A 13,306-nucleotide genomic window follows, 5' to 3' on the forward strand; every position below is an offset into this window, starting at 1 on the left:
AGACGTATGACGCAAGTGACACCCAATCACCTGACCACGTTCGAAGCCCGTTGAGTTCCGCAGAGCGCCCCATCCTGCTCTCACACGATGTCTTATGGCTACTGAGGTCGCTGATAGGGAGTACCTGGCAGCAGGTTGCAGCACAATACACCTAATATGAAAAACGTATGTTTTTTGTGGTGTCCGGATACTTTTGATCTCATAGTGTACATCTGTGTTTCTGTTTTGTTACGGATAACCCTAATCGAGCTGTATGATATAACAAAGAATATAATACCACGCCATAGATAATTACGATATGTATCAAATGAATAAACAAATTGTAACCCTATAGCACGGCAGGATTATCTGTCAATTGTAGCTATCGAAACCACAACAGTATATACAAACGATAGAAGACCCAACTTACATCTGTGAAGAACAGCAATTAATAGTCATTAAGACAAATATCTAATAACTTTACTGCAGTCGGAAAGGACCTAAGCAACAGTAACATTATAAGACACTGACATCGTCACGATGCAAAATGGAAGTAAGTACAGGCACTCAGTAAAACGAAACTGTAATTAGTTATAATGTTACAACTTTTTACAACGCGTGTTAGGTTGCAGATATCCTCAAGTGGCAATAATACCGAAATTGGCCTATTGCTAATATAAAACGTCCAGCAATTAACAATTATAGCAGCATTCTGGTACAATATGGTCTTTATTTTACCATATCATTACAAGACATCTAGCATGCTCTGGGTCCAAGGCAAAATAAATAGAACAAATTACTGTTAAAAGTTTATGATGCGTCGTTTCAGTTGCTTTCAAAATGACTGCAAAGAAAATTATGGCCTTCAGTAAATAATGACTAATATTACAGTACAAAAAATCATATTGATAAAATACACTTTGAAGCTAGAGAATGGGGTTCAACACTTCTCAGGGTACCATTTCACAGCACATATGGGACCATGACACTTTATAATTTCCTTATGTTTTTTCATACAAACAAAATAAACAAGATCAAGAACAAATTACAGAATTCGATGTAAGTGTACATAAAGAGATTAGTATTTTGATATGGAGAAAAGACGTTAATTTTACAGTCATTATCCTGCCGAATCTTTAATAATTGCTAGTTTTTAATGATTTGTGTGAGTTCATTGAGCCAGACGTTACAATTACTTTACTTATCACAGGAGATTAACCGCTCTTCAAATTGTGGAATGATATGATTTAGGTCCTAACAGATTTGATATTTACATTTATAATACTTCGAGATATTTTGTCGAAAAAGCAGAAGTAGCTTTAACACAAAATTGAATCCCATTGTATCGATGATCATCCTGCTAATTTGGAATCTGAACGGGAGTTCAGTGAACATAGATTTTCATATTTATATACTTATTGTTAAATTTCCTGATTTACAGAAGCTCTTTCTCTAGCTCAGATAATGTTTCACTGGTGCAAAATGTTCTTCAAGGATACTGGGCAATATAATTTCATAAATACAAAGAAGTTAACAAACCTCATGATCCTCTGCAAGAAAAGAATAACGACAGGTAAAGAATTGTAATACAGCAGTTTTAAGAAAACAGTCCTGTGCAGTTTGTAATCTATAGCATTCTTTGGATAGATATTGGACCCAGTCCAGTAGTCTTCATGACAATGTTAAGCTTGCAAAATGTAACATCAGAGACATTCTAAATCATTTGAATAATCTAAATGAGAAAATCAAATTTACAGTGGAACATGAGCAAAATAAAAGTAACAACTTTCTAGACCTAAATATTACAAGATACGGCAACACATGCACATTCAAAATTTATAGGAAAAACACAATGACTGACATCACAGTCCCTGCAACCTCATTTCACCCAAATATCCATAAACAGGCAGCATACAGGTCAATGCTGAATAGGGCAAAAAAAAAATACCATTGAACCAAGAAAATATGCAAGGAGCAACAAATACAGTGAAAAAGATTGCCGTTGCCAATGGTTACAATGCTTCCATGGTTGACACATTCGTAGACAAAGTGAAGAAAAACCCAGGTACAAACTGCACCACAGAAGAAAAAGAGAGAAACAAATCTATATATCTAGTATCCCATACACAGGCAATGTATAGAAGAAGATTGCAAATGTTTTCAAAAATAACAAAGTAAAAATTGGGTTTTCTACATCTAATAAACTACAACAAAAACTAATACATAATATAAAGTGTAATCATGATCCATATTCAGACTCTGGAATATACAAGGTAACATGCCAGGAGTGCTCCAACTTATGTGGGACAAACAGGCCGAAATTTCAACACCAGGTACACAGAGCACATTAGAGCATACACACACAACAAACACACTACATCAGCAATAGCAACACACATACATAATACAGAACACCCATTTGGAAAAATAGAGCAAAATGTCAAAGTACTCAACTGACTCAATAAAGGACACAAAATGGATTTACTTGAAGAACTGGAGATATATTCACATTACAGAAAATGTGAAGATAAAATATTGAATTAGAAACTTGAAAGTGAATTTCTTCAGATGTTTCGATAATATACTTAAATAAAAATAGTAAAACATAGAAATAAGCACAATTGTAAAATGAATATAAGTAATTTATGAACTAAATTGTTAAGATGAATAACCTCTGTACAAAAACACATAATCTGTGGACTACCTGTAAGAAGATCTTTGTAACTGTTTTGTTTACATAAGATATTTTCGATGTGTAAAGAGTACAACAAGTTGTGTGTTATATTTAGTGTGTGTGAGACTCTGCACAAATGGACCATCAGAAAACTGTAAGTACAAATTCTTCTAAATTTCGCCACTAACTTCATAAAAAGAATTGATACCCAATTAAGAAATCGCGTGTTTCTTATATATTGCAGTAAAAGTCAACGAAATGAAGCAGACTCACACACACTGACAACATCAAAAGAAATGGCTTAATACACACAAAAAATGCATTTGAAAATGGCAATTATTTCTCGAAACGTGTCGTGAGAAAAGTAAAATAAAGAAAAATCGTGACTTGTAGCAGAAGATTTATTTATTAATAAACAAACCTATATTAATAAACGAACCTATTATAACTTATCCATCACGTATTCATCTCATGTTGTAAACATTTAACTTTAGAAACTGTCTTTTGATAATTATATATTAACATTTGATATTAAGTATGAGTTAATTTTTTCGATTCCATATTTGATCTTCCCAGTGCTCAAACACACCAACACCATTCCATATCACCACTTCGTGAAACATAGATATAAATAATGAATACCACGTAACTTGTCATTGCAACATTATTCTTCCACCAATGTGGGAAAAGAAGAGCGAGAACACATACGAACAGCTGACAAGTGAATACCCAATAAGTCAAGGCGATGAAGTAAAAGAGGGTAGTGAAATTTGAAATAAATGAATGCACATGGCATATTTACCAAATTTGTAAATGTGAGGCACTCCCATGAGCCATATGTAACACTTAGCATTGCTGTATTATGTTCATAAGACGACTGAATGTGCGTTCATGTGCCTTATCCCACTCAGTGAGAGCGCTTGGATCAGAGGTAGATTCTGACTTGCGGTAGATGTGGTGAAAAAATTTACCATCGAAATAGGCATCCAGATGACAGTCAGCTGGCCGTGGGAAGGATAAACCACAAGCTGCAGCAACGTCCAAGACTTGGAGGACGGCGCGCACGAAGAGCGTGGCCAGGTAGATGGCGCGTTCTGTTCGGATTTTGACGCGACGTCTGGACAGTTGTCTCGCAGACAAACTTTTCACAGACACAGCAACAATCACAAAAATCCTCAACTCGTCCCTTGTTAGGATTTGGGCCTCGTGGTACAAGTAAAAGAGCGCCGCTGTGGGTACGACCAGGTACTGTGGAGACAGTGCCCGAAAAACAGAGAGGTCTTTGGTCGGCGATATCACCCAATTGAAGGTACACCAACGGTGATCCTTCGGGCCTGACCACAGTTCTAAGGGGTCTGGGTGGTGGACTTCTTCTGGCAGTGTTTTCTGGACCACCACAGTCTCTTTACGCACCTGCCCTAATTTAGTCAATATATACTCGGTCACTCGGAATGGTCCATTACCGCTATTCCACAAGAGCACTGTGTACATCCTGGATCGCATGGCTCGCAGAGCCAGAAAAGTTGGAGGAAAGTTAGGGCGACTTATGGACAGATCCTCAAGTGCGTCGCCAAATCGCATGAGGCGGCAATTCATCACTGTGAAGATGTTCCGGGGAATCTCACAGGACATATGTCTGGCTTTTACGCGTTGGAGCACTGCACCCCATCTGGGGTCATTTTTAGCTGTCATTGACACCCCCACGTGATACTGGTAACTATAAACACTTTCCTGGACCAATTTCTCCAGTTTCTGAGCTTTCCTACCACTCTTACCGACAGCCACCTCACACATTCTGCTGACATCACCCTTCGGCGTTCCCTTCAACAACTGTGCTACGAGTTCTATTACGACCTTGGACCCATACATCCGTCTCAGGTTTCTGTGCGGCTTCTTTAAAGCCTTCTTGCTGACGATGTCGTTGCCCACAAAACACGCAAAAGCTGGGAAGTTATCAACCACTATGCCGAGATGTGAGGCGATCATGGTCGACTGGAAACGCAATGCCCTCACTTTCTTGCCGATCTGCAGACCAGTAAAGGTGAAGACGCAAGGTACACCACTGTATATCAGGAAATCTGAATCGTCGGACAGTACACCAACGCAGCACGCGTTGGTGGCTGCGAACTGTGCCAGTTCAGTGTCGCAGTCAGTTGTAGACAAACACACCTGACAGCCAAGGTGCTTGAAAAAGACCGATGCACTGGGTATTACAGCTTCAGGTAAGATCCTGAATCCACAGCTGAGATACCCCTTGGCTTGCGCTGTACGCAATTTTGCAAAGAATTTGCTGATTTCCTTTGCCTTATCCTCTCTTCTCTTCACCCACGTTGAAATTTTCTCTTCCACTGGAGCCCCATCGAAGACGAAATGTAAGCTTAAACCTATTCCCTGGAACTGCTTGACGACCTGCTCACACCTTTCCCGGAACTCCTTGTACTGCCCGCCATGAAGAGATCCAAGCTTCCTGTACAAGTACCAAGCACACTGAGGCCCGTCCACGGCAACCACAGGCTCGCCTGTGTTTCTGCTCCTGAAGTCGTTGGCAACGGTCCGCATGTTCACCACCTGGTAGAGGTTATGATCTCTGGCGTATTTCGACAGCCCGTCGACTCCCATACTGGAGGCAGGAGAAGTGCTGGGCTCCTAGAATTCCTGTTGACAATAGTTAAATATGAAACTCCCAAGCCGATAAAAGGGAAATATATACCAGTACCAAACAAATGAAGCAGACGGATGGGTGGACTTACAAGGATGAAGGCTAAGGTTGATCACAAACTGAGCAATACAAAAGGTAACAATGTCTTTAAGTAAAATTGTACGTAACAACCTGTAGACCGGCAGGAGTGGTAGTACGAGGTGCATTCAAGTTCTAAGGCCTCCGATTTTTTTTCTCCGGACTGGAAAGAGATGGAAACATGCGCATTGTTTTAAAATGAGGCCGCGTTCATTGTCAATACGTCCCAGAGATGGCAGCACCGTACGGCAGATGGAATTTTACCGCCAGCGGCGAGAATGAGAACTGTTTTAAATACTTAAAATGGCGACGTTTTCGTTACTTGAACAGTGTGCAATCATTCGTTTTCTGAATTTGCATGGTGTGAAACCAATTGAAATTCATCGACAGTTGGAGGAGACATGTCGTGATGGAGTTATGGATGTGTCGAAAGTGCGTCCGTGGGTGCAACAGTTTAATGAAGGCAGAACATCGTGTGACAACAAACCGAAACAACCTCGGGCTCGCACAAGCCGGTCTGACGTCATGATTGACAAAGTGGAGAGAATTGTTTTGGGGGATCGCCCAATGACTGTTGAACAGATCGCCTCCAGAGTTGGCATTTCTGTGGGTTCTGTGCACACAATCCTGCATGACGACCTGAAAATGCGAAAAGTGTCATCCAGGCGGGTGCCACGAATGCTGACGGACGACCACACGGCTGCCCGTGTGGCATGTTGCCAAGCAATGTTGACGCGCAACGACAGCATCAATGGGACTTTCTTTTCGTTGGTTGTGACAATAGATGAGACGTGGATGCCATTTTTCAATCCAGAAACAAAGCGCCAGTCAGCTCAATGGAAGCACACAGATTCACCGTCACCAAAAAAATTTCGGTTAACCGCCAGTGCTGAAAAAATCATGGTGTCCATGTTCTGGGACAGCGAGGGCGTAATCCTTACCCATTGCGTTCCAAAGGGCACTACGGTAACAGGTGCATCCTACGAAAATGTTTTGAAGAACAAATTCCTTCCTGCACTGCAACAAAGACGTCCGGGAAGGGCTGCGCGTGTGCTGTTTCACCGAGACAACGCACCCGCACATCGAGCTAACGTTACGCAACAGTTTCTTCGTGAGAACAACTTTGAAGTGATTCCTCATGCTCCCTACTCACCTGGCCTGGCTCCTAGTGACTTTTGGCTTTTTCCAACAATGAAAGACACTCTCCGTGGCCGCACATTCACCAGCCGTCCTGCTATTGCCTCAGCGATTTTCCAGTGGTCAAAACAGACTCCTCAAGAAGCCTTCGCCGCTGCCATGAAATCATGGCGTCAGCGGTGTGAAAAATGTGTACGTCTGCAGGGCGATTACGTCGAGAAGTAACGCCAGTTTCATCAATTTCGGGTGAGTCGTTAATTAGAAAAAAAATCGGAGGCCTTAGAACTTGAATGCACCTCGTAGAAGACAAAAAAAGTAAAGATGAAATTGAAAATTTCGCGTTTGAAAAGGTCATTTAGCACGAGCATCGTACAGACATATCGTCATTTGACCACCGCCCGCAGGTCTAGAGTGGAGCACATAGACAGAGTCATCCCTAGCTTTCAATACTGGCTGGAAGAGTTGGCCGGCCGGTGTGGCCGAGCGGTTCTAGGCACTTCAGTCTGGAACCGCGCGACCGCTACGGTTGCAGGTTCGAATCCTGCCTCGGACATGGATGTGCGTGATGTCCTTAGGTTAGTTAGGTTTAAGTAGTTCTACGTTCTAGGGGACTGATGACCTCAGATGTTAAGTCCCATAGTGCTCCGAGCCATTTTTAAGAGTTGAAAACTTTTCTCCAGATCCAGTTGTAATTCTAATAATAATCTATTAGAAACGAAAACAGGAAATCAACCGTATTTATACTGAAGAGTGGAAAAAATTACATATTCATATATTCCTGAAAACATCTCTGAAATTATGAAACAGTAGTGAAAAGAAATACGTGTGATGTACGAGAGATTTATAACTACAGTATCGCGACTGAGGAACACAATCTCGGACACTTTCTGTACGCTGTGTGCAGTTGTTTCGCGAGTGAACAACAGGATTTTGTAAACCTCTCTATGATAACGCCTTTTCATAGCTCTGCAGACGGCTACAGTTTTCGTCGACTACCGTTTTCGCTACATATTTGGCAGCTGTCAAAAGCGCTGTCAAGTGTCAGAGATTTCCTTAAGTTGACTCGACTGTAGGAACTGTGAAGGATAAATGCACTAGAACTTCATGCATGGAGCGGCATTTTATCACGTATTTCAGTGTTCATTTCGTCGTATGTCCGTATATATGTGTCACACAATGATATAATTTTGTAGGTACACTCAGCGGCGTATGTTCACACTGTCTGCAAACTAAATTACAAATAGAACAAGTAGAAGCGAAGTAATAAATATGAACGTCACGCGCAATTCGTCAGTTTTTCTCAGTGATTATGGCGTCACATCTTCTGAATTATATGTGGAACCATGAAACTTTTGTAGGTGCATATAGCGGCATATGCCGTCTACTGCCTGCGAAATTTACTGGGAATACTGTGAGTAGCACAGAAGTGACAAAGTTAAACGTCTCACATGATGCGGCAGTTTTTCACCAATGACGTCTTATCTCCTTAGCTGTGTTAGGTAGCCGGTTCATACCCCAACGCGATAGTTGCCTAAAAGTAAGAATACCAATATATATATATATATATATATATATATATATATATATATATATATATGTCCGAAAGAACACAGACCATCTTCATACATATACAGGGTGGTCCATTGACAGTGACCGGGCCAAATATCTCACGAAATCAGTATCAAACGAAAAAACTACAAAGAACGAAACTCGTCTAGCTTGAAGGAGTAAACCAGATGGCTCTATGGTTCACCCCGCCAGATGGCGCTGCCATGGGTCAAACGGATATCAACTGTGTTTTTTAAATACGAACCCCCATTTTTGTTACATGTTCGTGGAGTAGGTAAAGAAATATGAATGTTTTAGTTGGACCACTTTTTTCGCTTTGGCGCTGTAGTTGTCACAAACGTATAAGTACGTGGTATCACGTAGGCTAACATTCCGCCAGTGCAGACGCTATATGCTTCGTAATACATTACTCGTGTTAAAATGGACCGTTTACCAATTGCGGAAAAGGTCGATATCGTGTTGATGTATGGCTATTGAAATCAAAATGTCAAACGGGCGTGTCCTATATATGCTGCTAGGTATCCTGGACGACATCATCCAAGTGTCCGGACCGTTCGCCGGATAGTTACGTTACTTAAGAAAAGAGGAAGTGTTCAGCCACGTGTGAAACGTCAACCACGACCTGCAACAAATGATGATGCCCAAGTAGGTGTTTTACCTGCTGTCGCGGCTAATCCGCACACATCAGTAGCAGACAAATTGCGCGAGAATTTGGAATCTTAAAAACGTCGGTGTTGATAACGCTACATCGATTTCACCGGTACCATGTTTCTATGCACCAGGAATTGCATGGGGACGACTTTGATCGTCGTGTACAGTTTTGCCACTGGGCACAATAGAAGTTACGGGACGATGACAAATTTCTTGCACGCGTTCTATTTAGCGACGAAACGTCATTCACCAACAGCGGTAACGTAAACCGGCATAACATGCACTATTCGGCAACGGAAAATCCACGATGATTGCTATAAGTGGAACATCAGCGACCTTGGCGGGTTAATGTATGGTGCGGCATAGTGGGAGGAAGGATAATTGGCTCCCATTTTATCAATGGCAATCTAAATGGTGCAATGTTTGCTGATTTCCTACGTAATCTTCTACCTATGTTACTGCAAGATGTTTCACTGCATGATAGAATGGCGATGTACTTTCAACATGATGGATGACCGGCGCATAGCTCGCGTGCGGTTGAAGCGATATTGAATAGCATATATCATGACAGGTGGATTGGTCGTCGAAGAACCATGTCACAGCCCGCACGTTCACCGGATCTGACGGCCCCGGATTTCTTTCTGTGGTGAAAGTTGAAGGATATTTGCTGTCGTGATCCACCGACAACGACTAGCGACATGCGTCAGCCCATTGTCAATGCATGTGCGAACATTATGGAAGTCGAACTACTTGTTCTTGAGAGAAATGTCGTCACACATATTGCTCAATGTATTGAGGCTGACGGACATAATTTTGAGCATTTATTGCATTAGTGTGGTATTTATAGGTAATCACGCTGTAACAGCATACGTTCACAAAGGTACATGTGACACATTGGAACAACCGAAATAAAACGTTCAAAAGTACCAACGTTCTGTATTTTAATTTAAAAAACCTACCTGTTACTAACTGTTCGTCTAAAATTGTGAGCCATATGTTTGTGACTATTACAGCGCCATGTATCACAAAGCGAAAAAAGTGGTCCAACTAAACCATTCATATTTCTTTACGTACTACACGAATATGTAATAAAAAATGGGGGTTCCCATTTTTTAAAAAAGTAGTTGATATCCGTTTGACCTATGGCAGCGCCATCTAGCGGGACAACCATAGCGCCATCTGGTTTCCCCCTTCAAGCTAGACAAATTTCGTTCTTTGTAATTTTTTCGTTTGGCGCTTATTTCGTGAGATATTTGGCCCGGTCACGATCAATCGACCACCCTGTATATATGAACATTGTATCTGTTGTTTCGGAAATGTCCGACAGAACAAAAATGGCTCAAATGGCTCTGAGCACTATGGGACTTAACATCGATGGTCATCAGTCCCCTAGAACTTAGAACTACTTAAACCTAACTAACCTAAGGACAGCACACAACACCCAGCCATCACGAGGCAGAGAAAATCCCTGACCCCGCCGAAAGAACAGATGCCATCTATATATATATACAAGGTGTTACAAAAAGTTACGGCCAAACTTTCAGGAAACATTCCTCACACACAAAGAAAGAAAATATGTTATGTGGACATGTGTCCGGAAACGCTTACTTTCCATGTTAGAGCTCATTTTATTACTTCTCTTCAAATCACATTAATCATGGAATGGAAACACACAGCAACAGAACGTACCAGCGTGACTTCAAACACTTTGTTACAGGAAATGTTCAAAATGTCCTCCGTTAGTGAGGATACATGCATCCACCCTCCGTCGCATGGAATCCCTGATGCGCGGATGCAGCCCTGGAGAATGGCGTATTGTGTCACAGCCGTCCACAATACGAGCACGAAGAGTCTCTACATTTGGTACCGGGGTTACGTAGACAAGAGCTTTCAAATGCCCCCATAAATGAAAGTCAAGAGGGTTGAGGTCATGAGAGCGTGGAGGCGTTGAATTGGTCCGCCTCGACCAATCCATCCGTCACCGAATCTGTTGTTGAAAAGCGTACGAACACTTCGACTGAAATGTGCAGGAGCTCAATCGTGCATGAACCACATCTTGTGTCGTACTTGTAATGGCACATGTTCTAGCAGCACAGGTAGAGTATCCCGTATGAAGTCATGATAACGTGCTCCATTGAGTGTAGGTGGAGGAACATACTCACGAAACTAAAATGAACTCTAACATGGAAATTAAGCGTTTCCGGACACATGTCCACATAATATCTTTTCTTTATTTGTGTGTGAGGAATGTTTCCTGAAAGTTTGGCAGTACCTTTTTGTAACACCCTGTGTATATAAGGCTCACCGGACATTTGACCATCTTCTTCTGTGCGGTTGCACAAACAGTGCCCGAACTCTTCCGGGAATCGGCGGTAAAGCCGCGAGTAATGAGTATGATGTGCAGGGGCACTATGAATAAAGTGCAGGACACTAAGTTACGAATGTGGTCTCACGGGACGTGTGCCAGAGATAAGTCCTTGGTAGTCGCACTCTCCTCTGTATCCTCGGCGGCTCAGATGGATAGAGCGTCTCCAATGTAAGCAGGAGATCCCGGGTTCGATTCCCGGTCGGGACACATGTTTTCAATTTTGGTTGAAATCGGTTCCGTGATTTAGGAGGAGATGTGGAACACACAAGCCGGCCGGTGTGGCCGAGCGGCCCTAGGCGCTCCAGTCTGGAAACGCGCGACCGCTACAGTCGCACGTTCGAATCCTGTCTCGGGCATGGATGTGTGTGATGTGCTTAGCTTAGTTAGGTTTAAGTAGTTCTAAGCTATAGGGGCCTGATGACTGCAGATGTTAAGTCCCGTGGTGCTCAGAGCCATTTGAACCATTTTTTTTTTTTTTGGAACTCACAGTCACACAGTAACCCACGCACACTTTGGCATGGGCGGCTAGAGTTCGTCGGCGACATTGGTATCGCCGGAACTGCGCCAGGAAACTGTGATAGGACCGTTCTACTTGTGTGTATACATCAACGATGTGACGGTGTAAAGTTAGAGCAAATGAGTAGAAAGAATAAACCTATAATGTTCTCATACAGTATTCAAGGTGCCCTGTGCGACACGTAACGTCTATTAAGGAGGTTTTCCAGTCTAGTGGTCAGATTTTTACCTCATTTCCAACACTTTTTTAGGTGAAAGGAAAACATAAGTCAAACAGTGCTTACATCCCTTTCTTCATCTATCTTCATCTGCATTATCAATTTTTTGTCCAAAATATTAAGGGATTATTAAACAAAATCGCGTCCAAAACCGTAATACACGCCGTGCACCAGTAAGGGCGTGGATGTATTTCAGGTAACTGGTTGGTCTGTAACAGACCAGACCAAACATTTACTAACGTATTTGAGTGCAGCTGTGGTCAGAATTTCGGAAAAGTGAAAAAATATAATTTTTTTCACAAAACTACGGCTATTTGAAACAAAGTAAAAAAATGTCGACCTATTATTCATTGAAACGTGCATAAAACGGATATTTTGAAAATTAATAATTTGATGTTCCGACGATAGCCAGTTCGGTTGTCTACAAAAATAGCTAAGCGTCATCAAAATCGGCCTAGTAATTCTTCGGCAATCCAAACACCTAGCAAAAAAAATTTGACATGTAGGAAATACACTACTGGCCATTAAAATTGCTACACCACTAAGATGACGTGCTACAGACGCGAAATTTAACCGACAGGAAGAAGATGCAGTGATATGCAAATGATTAGCTTTTCAGAGCATTCACACAACGGTGGCGCCGGTGGCGACACCTACAACGTGCTGACACGAGCGAAGTTTCCAACCGAGTTCTCATACACAAACAGCAGTTGACCGGCGTTGTCTGATGAAACGTTGTTGTGATGCCTCGTGTGAGGAAGAGAAATGCGTACCATCACGTTTCCGACTTTGATAAAGGTCGGATTGTAGCCTATAGCGATTGCGGTTTATCGTATCGCGACATTGCTGCTCGCGTTGGTCGAGATCCAATGACTGTTAGCAGAATATGGAATCGGTGGGTTCAGGAGGGTAATACGGATCGCCGTGCTGGATCCCAACGGCCTCGTATCACTAGCAGTCGAGATGACAGGCATCTTATCCGCATGGCTGTAACGGATCGTGTAGCCACGTCTCGATCCCTGAGTCAACAGATGGGGATGTTTACAAGACAACAACCATCTGCACGTAGAGTTCGACGACGTTTGCAGCAGCACGGACTATGAGCTCGGAGACCGTGGCTGCGGTTACCCTTGACGCTGCATCACAGACAGGGGCGCCTGCGATGCTGTACTCAACGACCAACCTGGGAGCACGAATGGCAGAACGTCATGTTTTCGGATGAATCCAGGTTCTGTTTACAGAATCATGAAGGTCGCAGGTCAGGCAGGTGCGATTCTGTAACACATCGGCGTACCTCTCACCCGTCACGGTAGCAGTTACAAAACCAGAATCACGCATTTCCTCGAAGAGAAAAGGCCCGATAACGGTAGATGTGGTAAATCCAGCACATACAGTGACTCTCGTCGTGCAATGGAGTTTCCACGACAGTTCTAGGATTTTCGGTAGCCCACATACTG

The 13,306-nt window shown here is 42.5% G+C and overlaps 1 protein-coding gene across 1 annotated transcript; it reads right to left on the reverse strand.

The window, feature by feature from the left end:
* Positions 1 to 3,153: 3,153 nt before the first annotated feature.
* Positions 3,154 to 5,272, reverse strand: LOC126214959 (uncharacterized). The gene has a single exon (XM_049941594.1). The coding sequence runs from the start codon at positions 5,270 to 5,272 to the stop codon at positions 3,500 to 3,502; it is 1,773 nt and encodes a 590-aa protein (XP_049797551.1). The 3' UTR covers positions 3,154 to 3,499.
* Positions 5,273 to 13,306: the final 8,034 nt, after the last annotated feature.

Source organism: Schistocerca nitens, chromosome 12 (genome assembly GCF_023898315.1).
Source record: "Schistocerca nitens isolate TAMUIC-IGC-003100 chromosome 12, iqSchNite1.1, whole genome shotgun sequence".
Taxonomy (NCBI): domain Eukaryota; kingdom Metazoa; phylum Arthropoda; class Insecta; order Orthoptera; family Acrididae; genus Schistocerca; species Schistocerca nitens.